We start from the raw sequence: 12,916 nt of genomic DNA, 5'->3' as shown, positions 1-12,916 counted from the left end.
ATTTTTTAAATCAGCTGGTGTTAAATACTCAAAACGACTCATTAATGCGTCAAGCAACATAGAAGCTGTTCCATTGGTCACAACTGTACACTTATCGATGTATGCATCAAGTACGAATGCTGCCTTATTTACGTTGTTAAACTCATAATTTATACACAAAGTACTCAAGTCTTTCCAGAGAGCGTCTACGTATTTTCCAAATTTAGAAAATTCATTCATATCTGCTCGAAATGTTTCTAAAAATTGTAATTTATATGATGAAGTATATTTTGGAGCTGCTTCAATAACGGTTTCTAAAATCAAAAATTAAAAAAATTATAAATTATACTAATTATTAATATATTATATATACATGTATATTAGTATTTCTAGTCTACTTGATTTCTAATCTACTTGCCTTCAATAATCGACGATGATGGGCCCTGAATTCTTTTAGCATAAAGTTGTTCCAATCGATTGATGTTATCTTCAACTTCGTCTTCAGAGTATCGTCCAGTTAATTTTTGTTTTTGCATTTCTTTTAATAATTTTATATAGAATTCATTTTTCAAATCTGCTTCTTCACATTTCATCGTACGATAAAGTATTCTATTAATCCAGAATTCATCCCCTTCTTTTTTTAAACGATTAACGATAAATTTTTCTACAGCATTTCCTCGATGATCCTCATAATTTACATAGACATTGCGTAACATTTTCAAGAAAGTTTCGTTACCTATTTCAGCGATCATTGCGCTATATTTGTCTGAATATACTGAACATGTTGCAGGTCCACTAAAACGTAGAATTTCTCTTTCTAACATTGAGTTTTGATAGTCCAATACTATATACAATAAAAAAATAACGTAATGTATTAAATAATAAATAAATAATCAAAATTTTATACAGAGAAAATTTTTTTTTCAATATAATATTGCACCAATACCCATAAGGCTACTGATGAACAAATCAAGTTTTTTAGTAGTATGGGTGTGCGCGGAAACACACACTAGCAAGCAAAGTTTACACGTACACAAAAACCATGCTTGTTTTTATGTCACGTGTGCCACGTGCTTTTTGACATTTTACATTTTTTAAATTTATAAATTTAATTATTGAAAAATATGAGAAATAATAATATAAATAGTTAATATGCAATTAAAAAATAAATAATTTTATGATTAAAAAAATACCACAATACCTCGATAAAGAACAGTTGAAACAACGATGACAAAGGTCATAAATATTTTATCAGAAGCCATATTTTAAAAAAATAAATAAATCAATAAAAAAAAACTATTAATAATTTATATATTTAACTCGAATTCTTTCACAACAAATTTTTAATTTAATTAAATGTTAAAAAAAAATTTATAGAATGTAGTTTTAGCGAAATGCGACTGCACTCGAACAGTAAAATTTTGGTACTGAGGAGTGAGGAGCCTGAGGAGCACTGAGGAGAGACACAGTTTTTTTTCTCTTCAAAAAGAATTTTATTACAATAGAATATTAGACCAATGGGTGAACGTGGTTGGTATAGGGATAGCTTTTCTTTTTACCATGGGGCACAAGCTCTTAGACAATTAGACAATAAACATTTGGTTGAGATGCATATATGCACATAAGTAAAAGATCATATCTCTCTCTGGCTTATATTTGTATTGTTGAATTTAAAAAAAAAAAAATTATGAGTTATAATTTAGGACGTTTTTTTAAATACCTATAGTAATATCCAAATAATCATACTCATAAATAAAAAATCAAAATATTATTAAATATATTTAATTACTTTTTATATTTTTTAATTTATAAATAAAAAATAAAAATTATATTTGAAAATTTTGATGATACCTATAAATAATTCATTTCTTTTTTTTTTTTTTTTTCGTACATCACTCTTTTAGTTCAATAAACAAGAAATAAATTAAATTTTTTAACTGGTATCAGTTAAATTTTTCATTTTACTTTTTAATCAATGAATAAAGAATTGAATTAAAAAATTTAATATATTTTTTTTTTATTAAATATCTATTTATAATTATACAATTGGAGGGAAAAGATGTGTGCAACCAATGAAATGATTGACAAATAGATGGCACCCAAAGTCTCATCTTGCATACTGTTATAGAATTAATTATTCAAATGGGTTAAATAAATTAACTGTGAATTTATTATTTATATATTATTAATTATTTATTCTTTATTTTATTTTATAATTATTTTTATATTATATAATTTATTTTATACTTTATTTTATTTATTCCATATAAAAAATCATGTGTGGTGACATCTTACAGACGCATTATTAGGGAAGTTGGATAACATTCAGAGAGAGAGAGAGCACAGAGAGAGAGAGAAAAAAAAATTGTATGTATACAAGATGGCTGCGCCCGGTCATACAAACTACAAAGTGATGTATTTTGTTCAATGTCGTTTTTAAAAATTATCAGGTATCTAAATACATTTCCTAATAATCAACTTAAAAAGATAAAAATTGTACTAAATAATTATAATCAATAATTCAATTCAATAATTGTTTTTGTTGTTGTCGTAAAATTAACGTGTAACAGTGAAAAAAAAAAGGTAAATAAAAAAAAAGATAAAAAAAAAATAGTAAATAAATAGTGGAGTTTAATGTTAATAATAAAATATAAAAAATATGAAATTATTGATAAAGTGTGTTGATTAGATTGGTGAATGCAGCCAAGAGGACGATGATGATGATGATGATGATGTTGACCAAGAGGCGACGGGGGTGTTGGAGGTGGTGGTAGTGGTGGCAAGGAAGAGTCACAAGAGATAGAGAAGGCAGCAGGGCAAGGCAGGGTGTTGTGAGAAGGAGGACACACACAATACATGCAATACATGTTGTCCCAGACATCCCGGGGTTGGCATCACCCAAGCGAGTGAATCTGCTGCTGCTGCTGCTGCTTTTGCTTGGCTGCTTCAAAGCGTTACGTGTATTTAACAATCGTCGTCGAGGAAGGGATAAAAAATAAAAAAAAAATATATATCAACGAAGCAAGAGGAGAGGATTTACATTTTACACCAGTGTGTGCTTGTGACGATTGTGTGTGGCTGTTAGGAGGTGAAAAGTAGTACGAAATATTGGTGCTGTTGGAAGGTCTTATCCACGAGGAAGGCCAAGTGAATATTACGTTGTGGTTAAAACTTTTTTTTAAGTGCATAAATTAAATAAAACACAGCTAGTTAATTCAAAAACAAAAAACTATTTAATAACAAACTTGTTGAAAAAAAAAAAAAAAACAAAAGGTGATTGAAATTTATTTAAAAAACAATTATAAAAAGACTGTCTTTGAAGATGGATACCAGGGAAAAGTACGATGAATTGTGCAGGCTATGTGCCTCGTACGACGCCGTTAAAATGAATATATTTGGTCAGGACGGAAAAAATCGACAATTAGTTGATAAAATACAAACTTGTCTTCCATTCAAGGTGAGTTAATTAAATAATTAATTATTTACAAAAAAAAAATAAGTTTGTTAAAGGTTAAAAAAAAATTAATAAATTGATTTTAAATTTAAATAACAGTTGGAATATTTAATATTTAAGTTAAAAAAATAATAAAAAAATTATCGAGGAGGCGCGGCCCATGTAGTGTCGCAGTTGTTTGTCACAATTTGACAATATATATGCGGTCGGGTGAGCGAGGTCGGCAGGCTCTCTCGGTGATGACGACGATATCACCGAGGCCTTAGGCCAACAGTATTTATTCATCGTCGTCATTATACATGTGTAAATACTCTTCTAAAAAATCATCATTCACAATAAATTTTATACAATATTTTGCTCCAAAAAATATACAAAAACAAATTGGCAGTTTTTTTTTTTTTAAACAAAAATATATATATATCATTTAAATTTGTTTTTGTTGTCATTTTGAAACACGTGAGGCGAGTTTTATTTTTTTCAATATATATATAAAAAGATAAATATACGTTGTTATTATTATTATTATAAAAAGAAGGGGAAATAGATGAATAGCTAGATGTTGTATAAATAGATATAAAAATTATGTGTGGATGTAGTTGGGCAGCTGGAGGAGGTTGAATTGGCTTCTGGCTTGTTGAATGATGATAGAAAGGAGAGAGAGAGACTGGACCGGCTGAAGGCCTCCTTTCTGTTGTATTGATCTTCAGGAGTAATAGCAACAGCAGCAGCAGCAACATCAAGAACTTCCTCTAAATCCTGAAACGTGTTCTCTCTTTCTCTCTCGTTTTTTTTTTTTTTTTTTTTCACTTTTTAAATTCATTTTTCCCCTCTTTCTTATTGTCAAAAATTACTCACTGCCAGTTTCAAACTTCCTGGGCCCACCCGGTCATCGAAATACGATCTTGCATTTATTTTTTATCCCTCCTCTCTCTCTTCACATGTTGGGGTTTCAAAAAATCCTCTAGTATCTTAAAAAATATTTTTTAAAAAATATGATAAATAATTTTATATTATCAAAAAAAAAAGAAAAAGAGATTTTTTTTTTTTTTTCATTAAAAAAAAAATAATTGAATAAAACAAAAAAAAAAATAAATGTGGTTTTGGGTGTTGTTGAATTGGTTGGATACGTGGTCATCCAAATTTCAATGAGCCTTGTATTTTACTCTCATCCTGCCTTTGCTTGGCTGCATCCGGTAGTCATCGTCATCATCATCATCACCGTCGTCGTCGTCGTTGTCCCCGTTGCCGTTGTTGTAAATTCCCCTGTCTCCTCACCTCCTACCGTCCCTCTTATCTTTAATTTTTTTTTTTTTTTTTATTACACTCCATCATTCGTTGTGTTCGTGATGACTCTTCCCACCACTTCCATTAGTTGAGAATGTGCTGATGTTACTATTGCTGTTGTTTGTATCTTCTTGTTGGTTGGTTGGTTGGTTGATTCGTTGGTTCGTTGGTTTGTTAGCTGGTTGATATACTATGTTGCGTGGATCAAACCGAGTCGTTTGTTTCCTCAGTCCGAGGTTCACTCTTTTCTCTCGACTCTCTTATTTCATGACGAAGCAACATCATCATCCAACACTCACCACCACCAATTCAATACAAAATTAAATTTACGTCAACGTGACCTCAAAGAAGACAACTCTTCTCTCTACCTGACTTACTGCATATGCATCTTTATTTTTTATTTATTTTTTTATTATTTATTCGTGACGACGATATTTCACCAGAATAAAATTGCTTCTCTCTTGTTGACCTCAATTTTAACCTTATCACAATACTGTGGTTATTTCATGCAATTGAATTACATGAAAATTATAATTTTATTTTTTTAATTTTCTTATTATTTTTATTAATTTAAATTTTCCATAAATTGATTAAGACTTGACGTGTTTATTTTAATTAAAACACTTTTGTAAATTCAAATAATTATTTTAATTTAAAACAGCTGTTGTATTTTTTATTTTTTTCGATAATTTTGAAAAATAATAATTGTATTTTCATTGAGAAATATTTAATCGCCAATATAACAAGAACAACAACAACATCAACTGGTGTTGATGACTCAGTATATTGAGATTTATGACACCTTGACCTGAATAGAAAATAAAAAAAAATATATATAAATATAATTTATTACAGCTACTACATGTGTTGTGATTTAATTAATTAAATTTCTTATCAGTAATTTTATAATTTTATTTACAGATTAATGAAGATGATCGATTACCAAAATGTTTGTGCTACAGATGTATGTACAATTTGGAAAATTTTTATGACTTTAGAACAGCATGTGTTAATGCTGTTGCATTACTTGAACGTAGTCTTCCATCAAATGATTCCGTAAGTTGAAAAAAAAAAAAAAAACAAAAACAATTAATCAAGCTGAAAAATTAATGATAAATAAATATGTTTTATTTAACAGAAAAATGGAGGAAGAAATGGTATAGATATGGAAAAATGTTTTGAGCTACGTACAGAGCTATTGAAAGAAAAAGAAAAAATGCCAATATTAATACCAGAAGCACCAGTTGTTAATCCAAATGCTGCCCTAGGTACACCACCAAGATTAAATTCCGATGGTGAAGCAATACATGATTTAGAAATGGGACAATCAAGTACTGATGATTGTCAATATTATCTAGATGATAATAATCATAATAACAAATCAGATGAATATGAAATGGATATTGAATTAAATCCATCTGATTTTCTTGACATGATAACAGACATGGAATCGTCAAATCAAATTGACCAAATATCATCACATGATGTATTTAAACATACATCAGAACAACATGAAGTTTATGTATGTTCATTGTGTGATAAAGCATTTAGTTCAAAGGGACATTTATCATTACATGCTAAAATTCATGTTGGTGCTGAAAATGATGTTGTAGGAGAAAAAGTTATAACTGATGATCATACATCATACAAACGACCCTATCAATGTGATTTATGTAATAAATCATATTCAACAGCTAAACACAGATGGGGTCATGTATCAACAACACATCGTGGTCATCCAGCAGTAACATGTCGTTTTTGTTCACGTATTTACTCAACAAGAATTAATTTAGAAGAACATATTAAATCAAGACACACTGGTTTATCAGCACCACCTGAACCACCTGGACCATATATACAACAAGATACACGTTTTCAATGTAAAAAATGTCCAAAATGTATACAAATATAACTGATTTAAATAAACACAGTCGTGTATGTATTGTTGGTGGTGGTGTTGGTAATGAACGTACTAAAAATAAAAATAAAAATAATCATAATAATAAATTACCAATAAAAGGTAAATGTTTAATGGATGCATCAGACGACATGTCAAGTAATGAATCAGATGATTATAGTCGTGAATATCGTAATGCTGAAGCTAAATTATCTAAAAATCCACAATTAACAATACTTAAACAAGCATTAACACGTAATAATAATAATAACAATAATGAAGGTATTAATAAACGTTTAAAAATTAAAGATAAAAAGAAATTAATAATTAAAAAAGAAATGATTGATGGTGGTGGTTATTCAAAAGAGTATGAAAAAATACAAGAAAAACCATATATTTGTACATTATGTAAAAAAGATTTTGTTGTTAAATCATCATTAAGTAGACATATATTATCATCACATGGTATTGATCCATCACCATTTATTGAAAATGATAAATGTCTTAAAAAATTATTATTAATGCCAACAGCAACAAATAATAATATTAAAAGTGAACCATTAGAAATTAATTCTATAAATCAAGAAGATGAAAATGATGAGAATGATGATGAGGAAGAACAACAACAACAACAACATGATGATGAAACAATAAATGATAATCATATTGAAATTGAAACAGTATTTGTTTGTGAAATATGTACACGTGATTTTAATGATCGTGCATCATTATGGTTACATATACGTGCAACACACAAAGAATATGCTGCATTTGCATGTGGTATTTGTTTAAAAATATGTTCAGATAATGAACAATTATTAAATCATGTTAATATGTATCATGGTGGATCAAAATTATTAGTATCTGAACAAAGACGTTATAGTTGTACAATATGTGGTAGACAGCATGATTCTAGAAAAAAATTAATAACACATGTGTCAATACATAATATTGATTCATCATATGATCCAGCTAATTTTGTACAGCTTAATTCAAATTATTACAGTGATAATATACCAATAATAAATGATGGACAAGAACAATGGACTGATTTTGATGCTGAAGATGGTGAAAAAGTAAATTGTCATGTTTGTTTTAAATCATTTCCAAATGAAGATCATTTAATACGTCATCAACGTAATGCACATAAAACAGATCAATTAATAAATGATACAACAGCAACATTATCAACAACACCATCATCATCATCAACAACAACAACAACAAATGGTACAAAAGGACCATATAATTTATTTTATGTTTGTGAATTATGTGGTAGTTCACATCCAAGTAAATGGGAACGTTGGCTTCATGTATCAAATACTCATTATGATGATGCAACAATAAAATGTGAACGTACTGATTGTGCCAAAATATTTTCAACAAAATCATTAAAAAATGATCATGTACAACATCATGCAATGCAGGGACCATCACCAAATACATGTGAAATATGTGGTAAATTATGGGGAAGTAGAGTTGATTATTGGAAACATGTTATGGGTGTACATGCTGATACAGTACCATTAATATGTGGTGTTTGTTTAAAAGTATTTCCTGATGTTTATCAACTTAGTTTACATGTTAAAAAAAATCATTGGCCATTGACAAATGGTGATTTTAGTTGTGATATTTGTGGTCGTCCATATTCAAATAAATCAAAAATGTCACGTCACAGAAAAATACATGGTATTGTTGATAATGATTTGATGATGATGACGACAACAATGACAACAACAACAACAAATGGTATGTCATTATTAAATCAAATAAATAATGATGATGATAATAATATTATGATGAATGATAATATACAAGATTATAATTTAACATGTGAAATATGTACAGATAAAAGTTTTATAAATTGGGATGATTTATGTAATCATCGTAGATTAACACATGGTTTATTTCCATGTGATTTGTGTAATAAATGTTATGGTAGAGCATCACATCTTTGGAAGCATGTTAATAGAGTACACAAAGGACATAGTGATGTAACATGTCGTTATTGTTTAAAAACAAGTGCATCAAAAGATCATCTTGCTGCTCATATTGCTAAAACTCATCGTTATGAACCAGATGAAAAACAACAATTAATTAATAATTACATTAATAGTAAAACAAGTGGTGGTAGTAGTGGTGGTGGTGGTGGTGTTGGTGTTGGTGGTGATGATGATGTTATTCATCATTGTGAAAAATGTAATAAAGGTTTTCATAAAAGATATTTATTACGTAGACATATGAAAGGTTGTCAAAATTATCGTAAAGATCCTGGTGCATTATTAACACGTTGTCGTGCATGTGAAAGAATATTTAAAGATCGTGCAAGTTTACAAAAACACATTGAAAATCATCACAGTAGTTATACATGTCATTTGTGTAATGAAACAATAACATCAAAACTTGGTATTATGACACACAATAGAATTAATCATATGAATCATGATGATTTAACATGTACATCATGTAAAAAATTATTTAGAACAAAAGAAGATCTTGATGTTCATAAAAAAGATCATAAATATCATAATTCATTAAATGTTTGTGATTTTTGTGGTGATACTGTTGAGAGTAAGCTAAAATTAAAAATGCATATACTTAGTTTACATAGAAATGAAATTGGTGTATCATGTGGTGTATGTTTAATTCCAATGAAAGATCCAAAGGATTTAAAAAAACACGTTGAGGATGAACATCCTGGTATATTATCACGACCAAATACATGTCAAGTTTGTGGTAAACAATATGCATCAAAATGGAAAGCATTTGATCACACTAAAAAATGTCATGGTAAAGTATTTAGAACATGTAAACAATGTTTAGCTGTATTTACAAGTGATGATGATATTAGATATCACTATGAATACATTCACAATGTAACTAAAGAACAACTTGCTAATATTGAAAGTAGTTATGATAATTCATCTAAAATTGATGATCAATCAATTGACATTGATTACTTGGATTATGATGATGATGATGATGATAATAATTCATTATTATACAATAATAGTTTTTCAACAACAAAACGCAAAAGATCAGAGTCACATGAGTGTGATATTTGTTATGAATTATTTGCAAATGACGATGAATTTGGTCAACATTATCGTGATGTACATAATAAAGATCCAGATAAGATGTTTAAAAAAATTAAATCCAAGAAAAAATCTAAAAATCGTGATAATTATGAATGTAAAAGTTGTACAAAACAATTTAGTACAAGATCATTGTATTGGAATCACATAAAAATATGTACAAATAAATATTTAAAAGATGATTTAGAAAGTGGCAATTCAATGTCGATACTTGAATCACATCTTAAAAATAATAATCAATTAAAAATACAACAACAACAACAACAACAATATGATAATAATAATGATGATTTTACTGATGCAGCTGCTGGTGCTGGTGCTGCTGCTGTTGTTGATGATGATGATAATAATGATGTAATGAATGATATGAGTTTAAATATACCTGATTTTAATTTATTTGAAGATATTAATATGCAATTATCTGGACAAAAACCTTTGCCACCATTGATGCCACTGACAACAGTAAAAAATCCACAGCCAACAAAATGTTATCGTAAAGATTCAAGAAAAGTTTATGATGAATCAACAAATACTGTGTGTGCTTGTGAAGTATGTGGTAAACAATGGCCAGCTAAAAAACATTTATGGCAACATTTAATTAGATTTCATCGTGCTGAAGCTGCTGTAACATGTGGTGTTTGTTTGAAATTATGTAAAACATATTTTGATTTATCATGTCATTTAAAAGAAGCACATGAAGCTATATTAAGCTGTGAAGGAAATAATTTTACATGTAAAACTTGTGGTAGATATCACAATGCAAGAAGTAAATTATTACTTCATATGAGTATTCATATTAATAATAATGAACATATTTGGTGTATGAAATGTGCTGTTAGTTTTGAAAATCAAGATAAATTAAATGAACATGCTAATAATTGTATTGTTAAACGTCGTGAAGAAGCTGATGTTGGGGACCAAATTATAGAAAAAAATAATATTAAACATGAAAATGAAGAACAAGAAGAAGAACAACAACAACAACAACAAAATAAAAAAGCAGAAGAGCACGAAGAACAACAAGAACAAGTAGAAGAAGAAGAAGAAGAAGGAGAATATGATGATAAAGGTAGTTTAATTGGTGATGGTGCTTCATTGATGGAAGAAGTTGGTGAAGAAGCTGATTTTGAAAGTGAACATGAAGCATTTGAAGATAATGGTGAAAATAATACTGAACAAAGTGAACATTCACAACACTCTGAAGATTCTGATAGCAGTAGCAGTAGTAGTAGCAGTAATAGTAGTGTTGCAGCATCAGCCAGTGAAGATGAAGAAGAAGAAGAAGCCGAGGCCAATGCCAAAGATACAACAAAATGCTCTGATGTTATTATTAAAGAGCATGAAAGTCATGATGATAAATCAAATATTTCAATTGATATTAAACCAGTTATAAATAATGATTCATCAACAAGTCAAAAAAATAAAAATGATGATGAAAAATTATTAAACACTGTTGATGTAATTGAGCCTATTAATATTAAATGTGAAAAAAATTCTAATAATGAAGAAAAACCATTAATATCAAGTGAATCTTCTCCAAAGCCAGATGATAATGATAATAATAATTATGATAAAATAAAACAAGATAAAGATGAAGAAGAAAATGAAAATGAAGAAGAAGACGAAGAAGAAGAAGAGATGGCAATTGATTCAGAGCATGATGAAAGTGTCGAACAAGATGAACAAAATGAAGAAGAAAATGAAGGTGAAGATGATGATGATCAAGTAGAAGAAGAAGAAGAAGAAGAAGAACAAGAAGACGAGGCGGAGGAGGAAGAAGATATATATCCAGAAGTAAATCATGAAGGTTTAGAAGGCATAAAAGATATTGATTATGAACAATCATCTCCTGATAAATCACACGATGAAATTGAATCTGATAATGAAAATAATGAAGAAGAGGAGGGGGTATTTGTAACTGAGCATGAAGATGAAATGCAAATTGAAAATCTTGATGGTACTGTATTAATGGTTGCAAATGATGCTGATGGAAATCAAATATTAATACAAAGAAATGTTGATGAAATTGAGGCTGATGATAATGAATTGGCTGATGTTACTGGTTATATTTATCAACAAGATAATGTTGAGTATGATGATAATTATACTGATAATAATGACAGTCAAGATGTTGATGAAAATAATGACAATGAAATGGAAATACAGAGTGAAGCTTTAATTGTGGTGAAGAAAGTGAAGATGATGATGGTGATGACGATGATAATTCGAGTGCCAAAAACAGTGTGTCAAGGACGTAGTTTTAAAAAATTCAAGTCCTTGGGTTTTTTTTTTTCTAATTATTATTTGTTTGTTTTGTTTTCTTTTTTTTTTTATATAATTTAGAATGAACAAATAGAATAAGATTTATTTTTTTCTACAAAAAAAAAATAATAATAAAAAACAGTATCTCAATGATACTTTAGTTTCTATTTAAATACAAAAATTAGGATTATTAAAATAACATAATCAATCATGATGAATTTCATAAAAAAATAGCAAATTTAATTTGTTATAATTAATTACAAAAATAATTCACTTGGCTATATAGGTATCTTTGAGTTTACATAAGAAAAGCATCATGTAGCCCAAATATATTCACTTTGTCTTTTTTTGCATGAGTCAGTAGGAAATAATTATAATGTCAGTTGTATTTATTTAAATGGTAATTTGTTTTTTTTTTTGAATATTTTGTGATTCTGTGTTAGTACAAAGTCATTAGACCACAGCTGAATCAACTACAACTATTCAACTTGATACAAATGCTTTGATTGGCTATGGTTAATTCAGCTGTGGTCTAATAATTTTGTGCTAATAAATTTATTATTTACCTTATCCTTTGTTTCTTTGCAACTCAATTGCAATTTGGCTTTGTTGTTCATTTGGCATGTAAAATTAGTAAACAACTTTAAATATTAATTTAAAATTACATAATACATTTAGTATTTTACTTATGTTATATGCCAAATGACCAACAAAGCCAACAACAATATTTTATAAAAAGACGATAAATTCTTTCTTTATTTGCTCTGAAAGACATTGAAATTATTTTCATTTGTTAAACAATAACAAATCAATCGAACAAAGGATAAGATATATATAATTAAAAAAATATACAAGCAATTTATTTGAAATGATAAATGTGTTTGAGCTACATTATGTTTTTCTGATATAAACTTGAGGATAATATACGAGTTATTTACACCTCAT

The 12,916-nt window shown here is 28.4% G+C and overlaps 1 protein-coding gene across 1 annotated transcript; it reads left to right on the top strand.

The window, feature by feature from the left end:
- The first annotated feature begins 2,350 nt into the window (after window positions 1-2,350).
- Window positions 2,351-12,354, top strand: LOC122856616. Its single transcript, XM_044158334.1, is given in 6 exon segments — window positions 2,351-2,562; window positions 2,669-3,436; window positions 5,639-5,773; window positions 5,856-6,609; window positions 6,612-11,893; window positions 11,896-12,354. Coding segments are annotated over 5 exon segments (6,378 nt in total). The 5' UTR covers window positions 2,351-2,562; window positions 2,669-3,301; the 3' UTR covers window positions 11,968-12,354.
- Window positions 12,355-12,916: the final 562 nt, after the last annotated feature.

Source organism: Aphidius gifuensis, linkage group LG5 (assembly GCF_014905175.1).
Source record: "Aphidius gifuensis isolate YNYX2018 linkage group LG5, ASM1490517v1, whole genome shotgun sequence".
NCBI lineage: Eukaryota > Metazoa > Arthropoda > Insecta > Hymenoptera > Braconidae > Aphidius > Aphidius gifuensis.
This window is presented reverse-complemented; position numbering and strand designations above follow the sequence as displayed.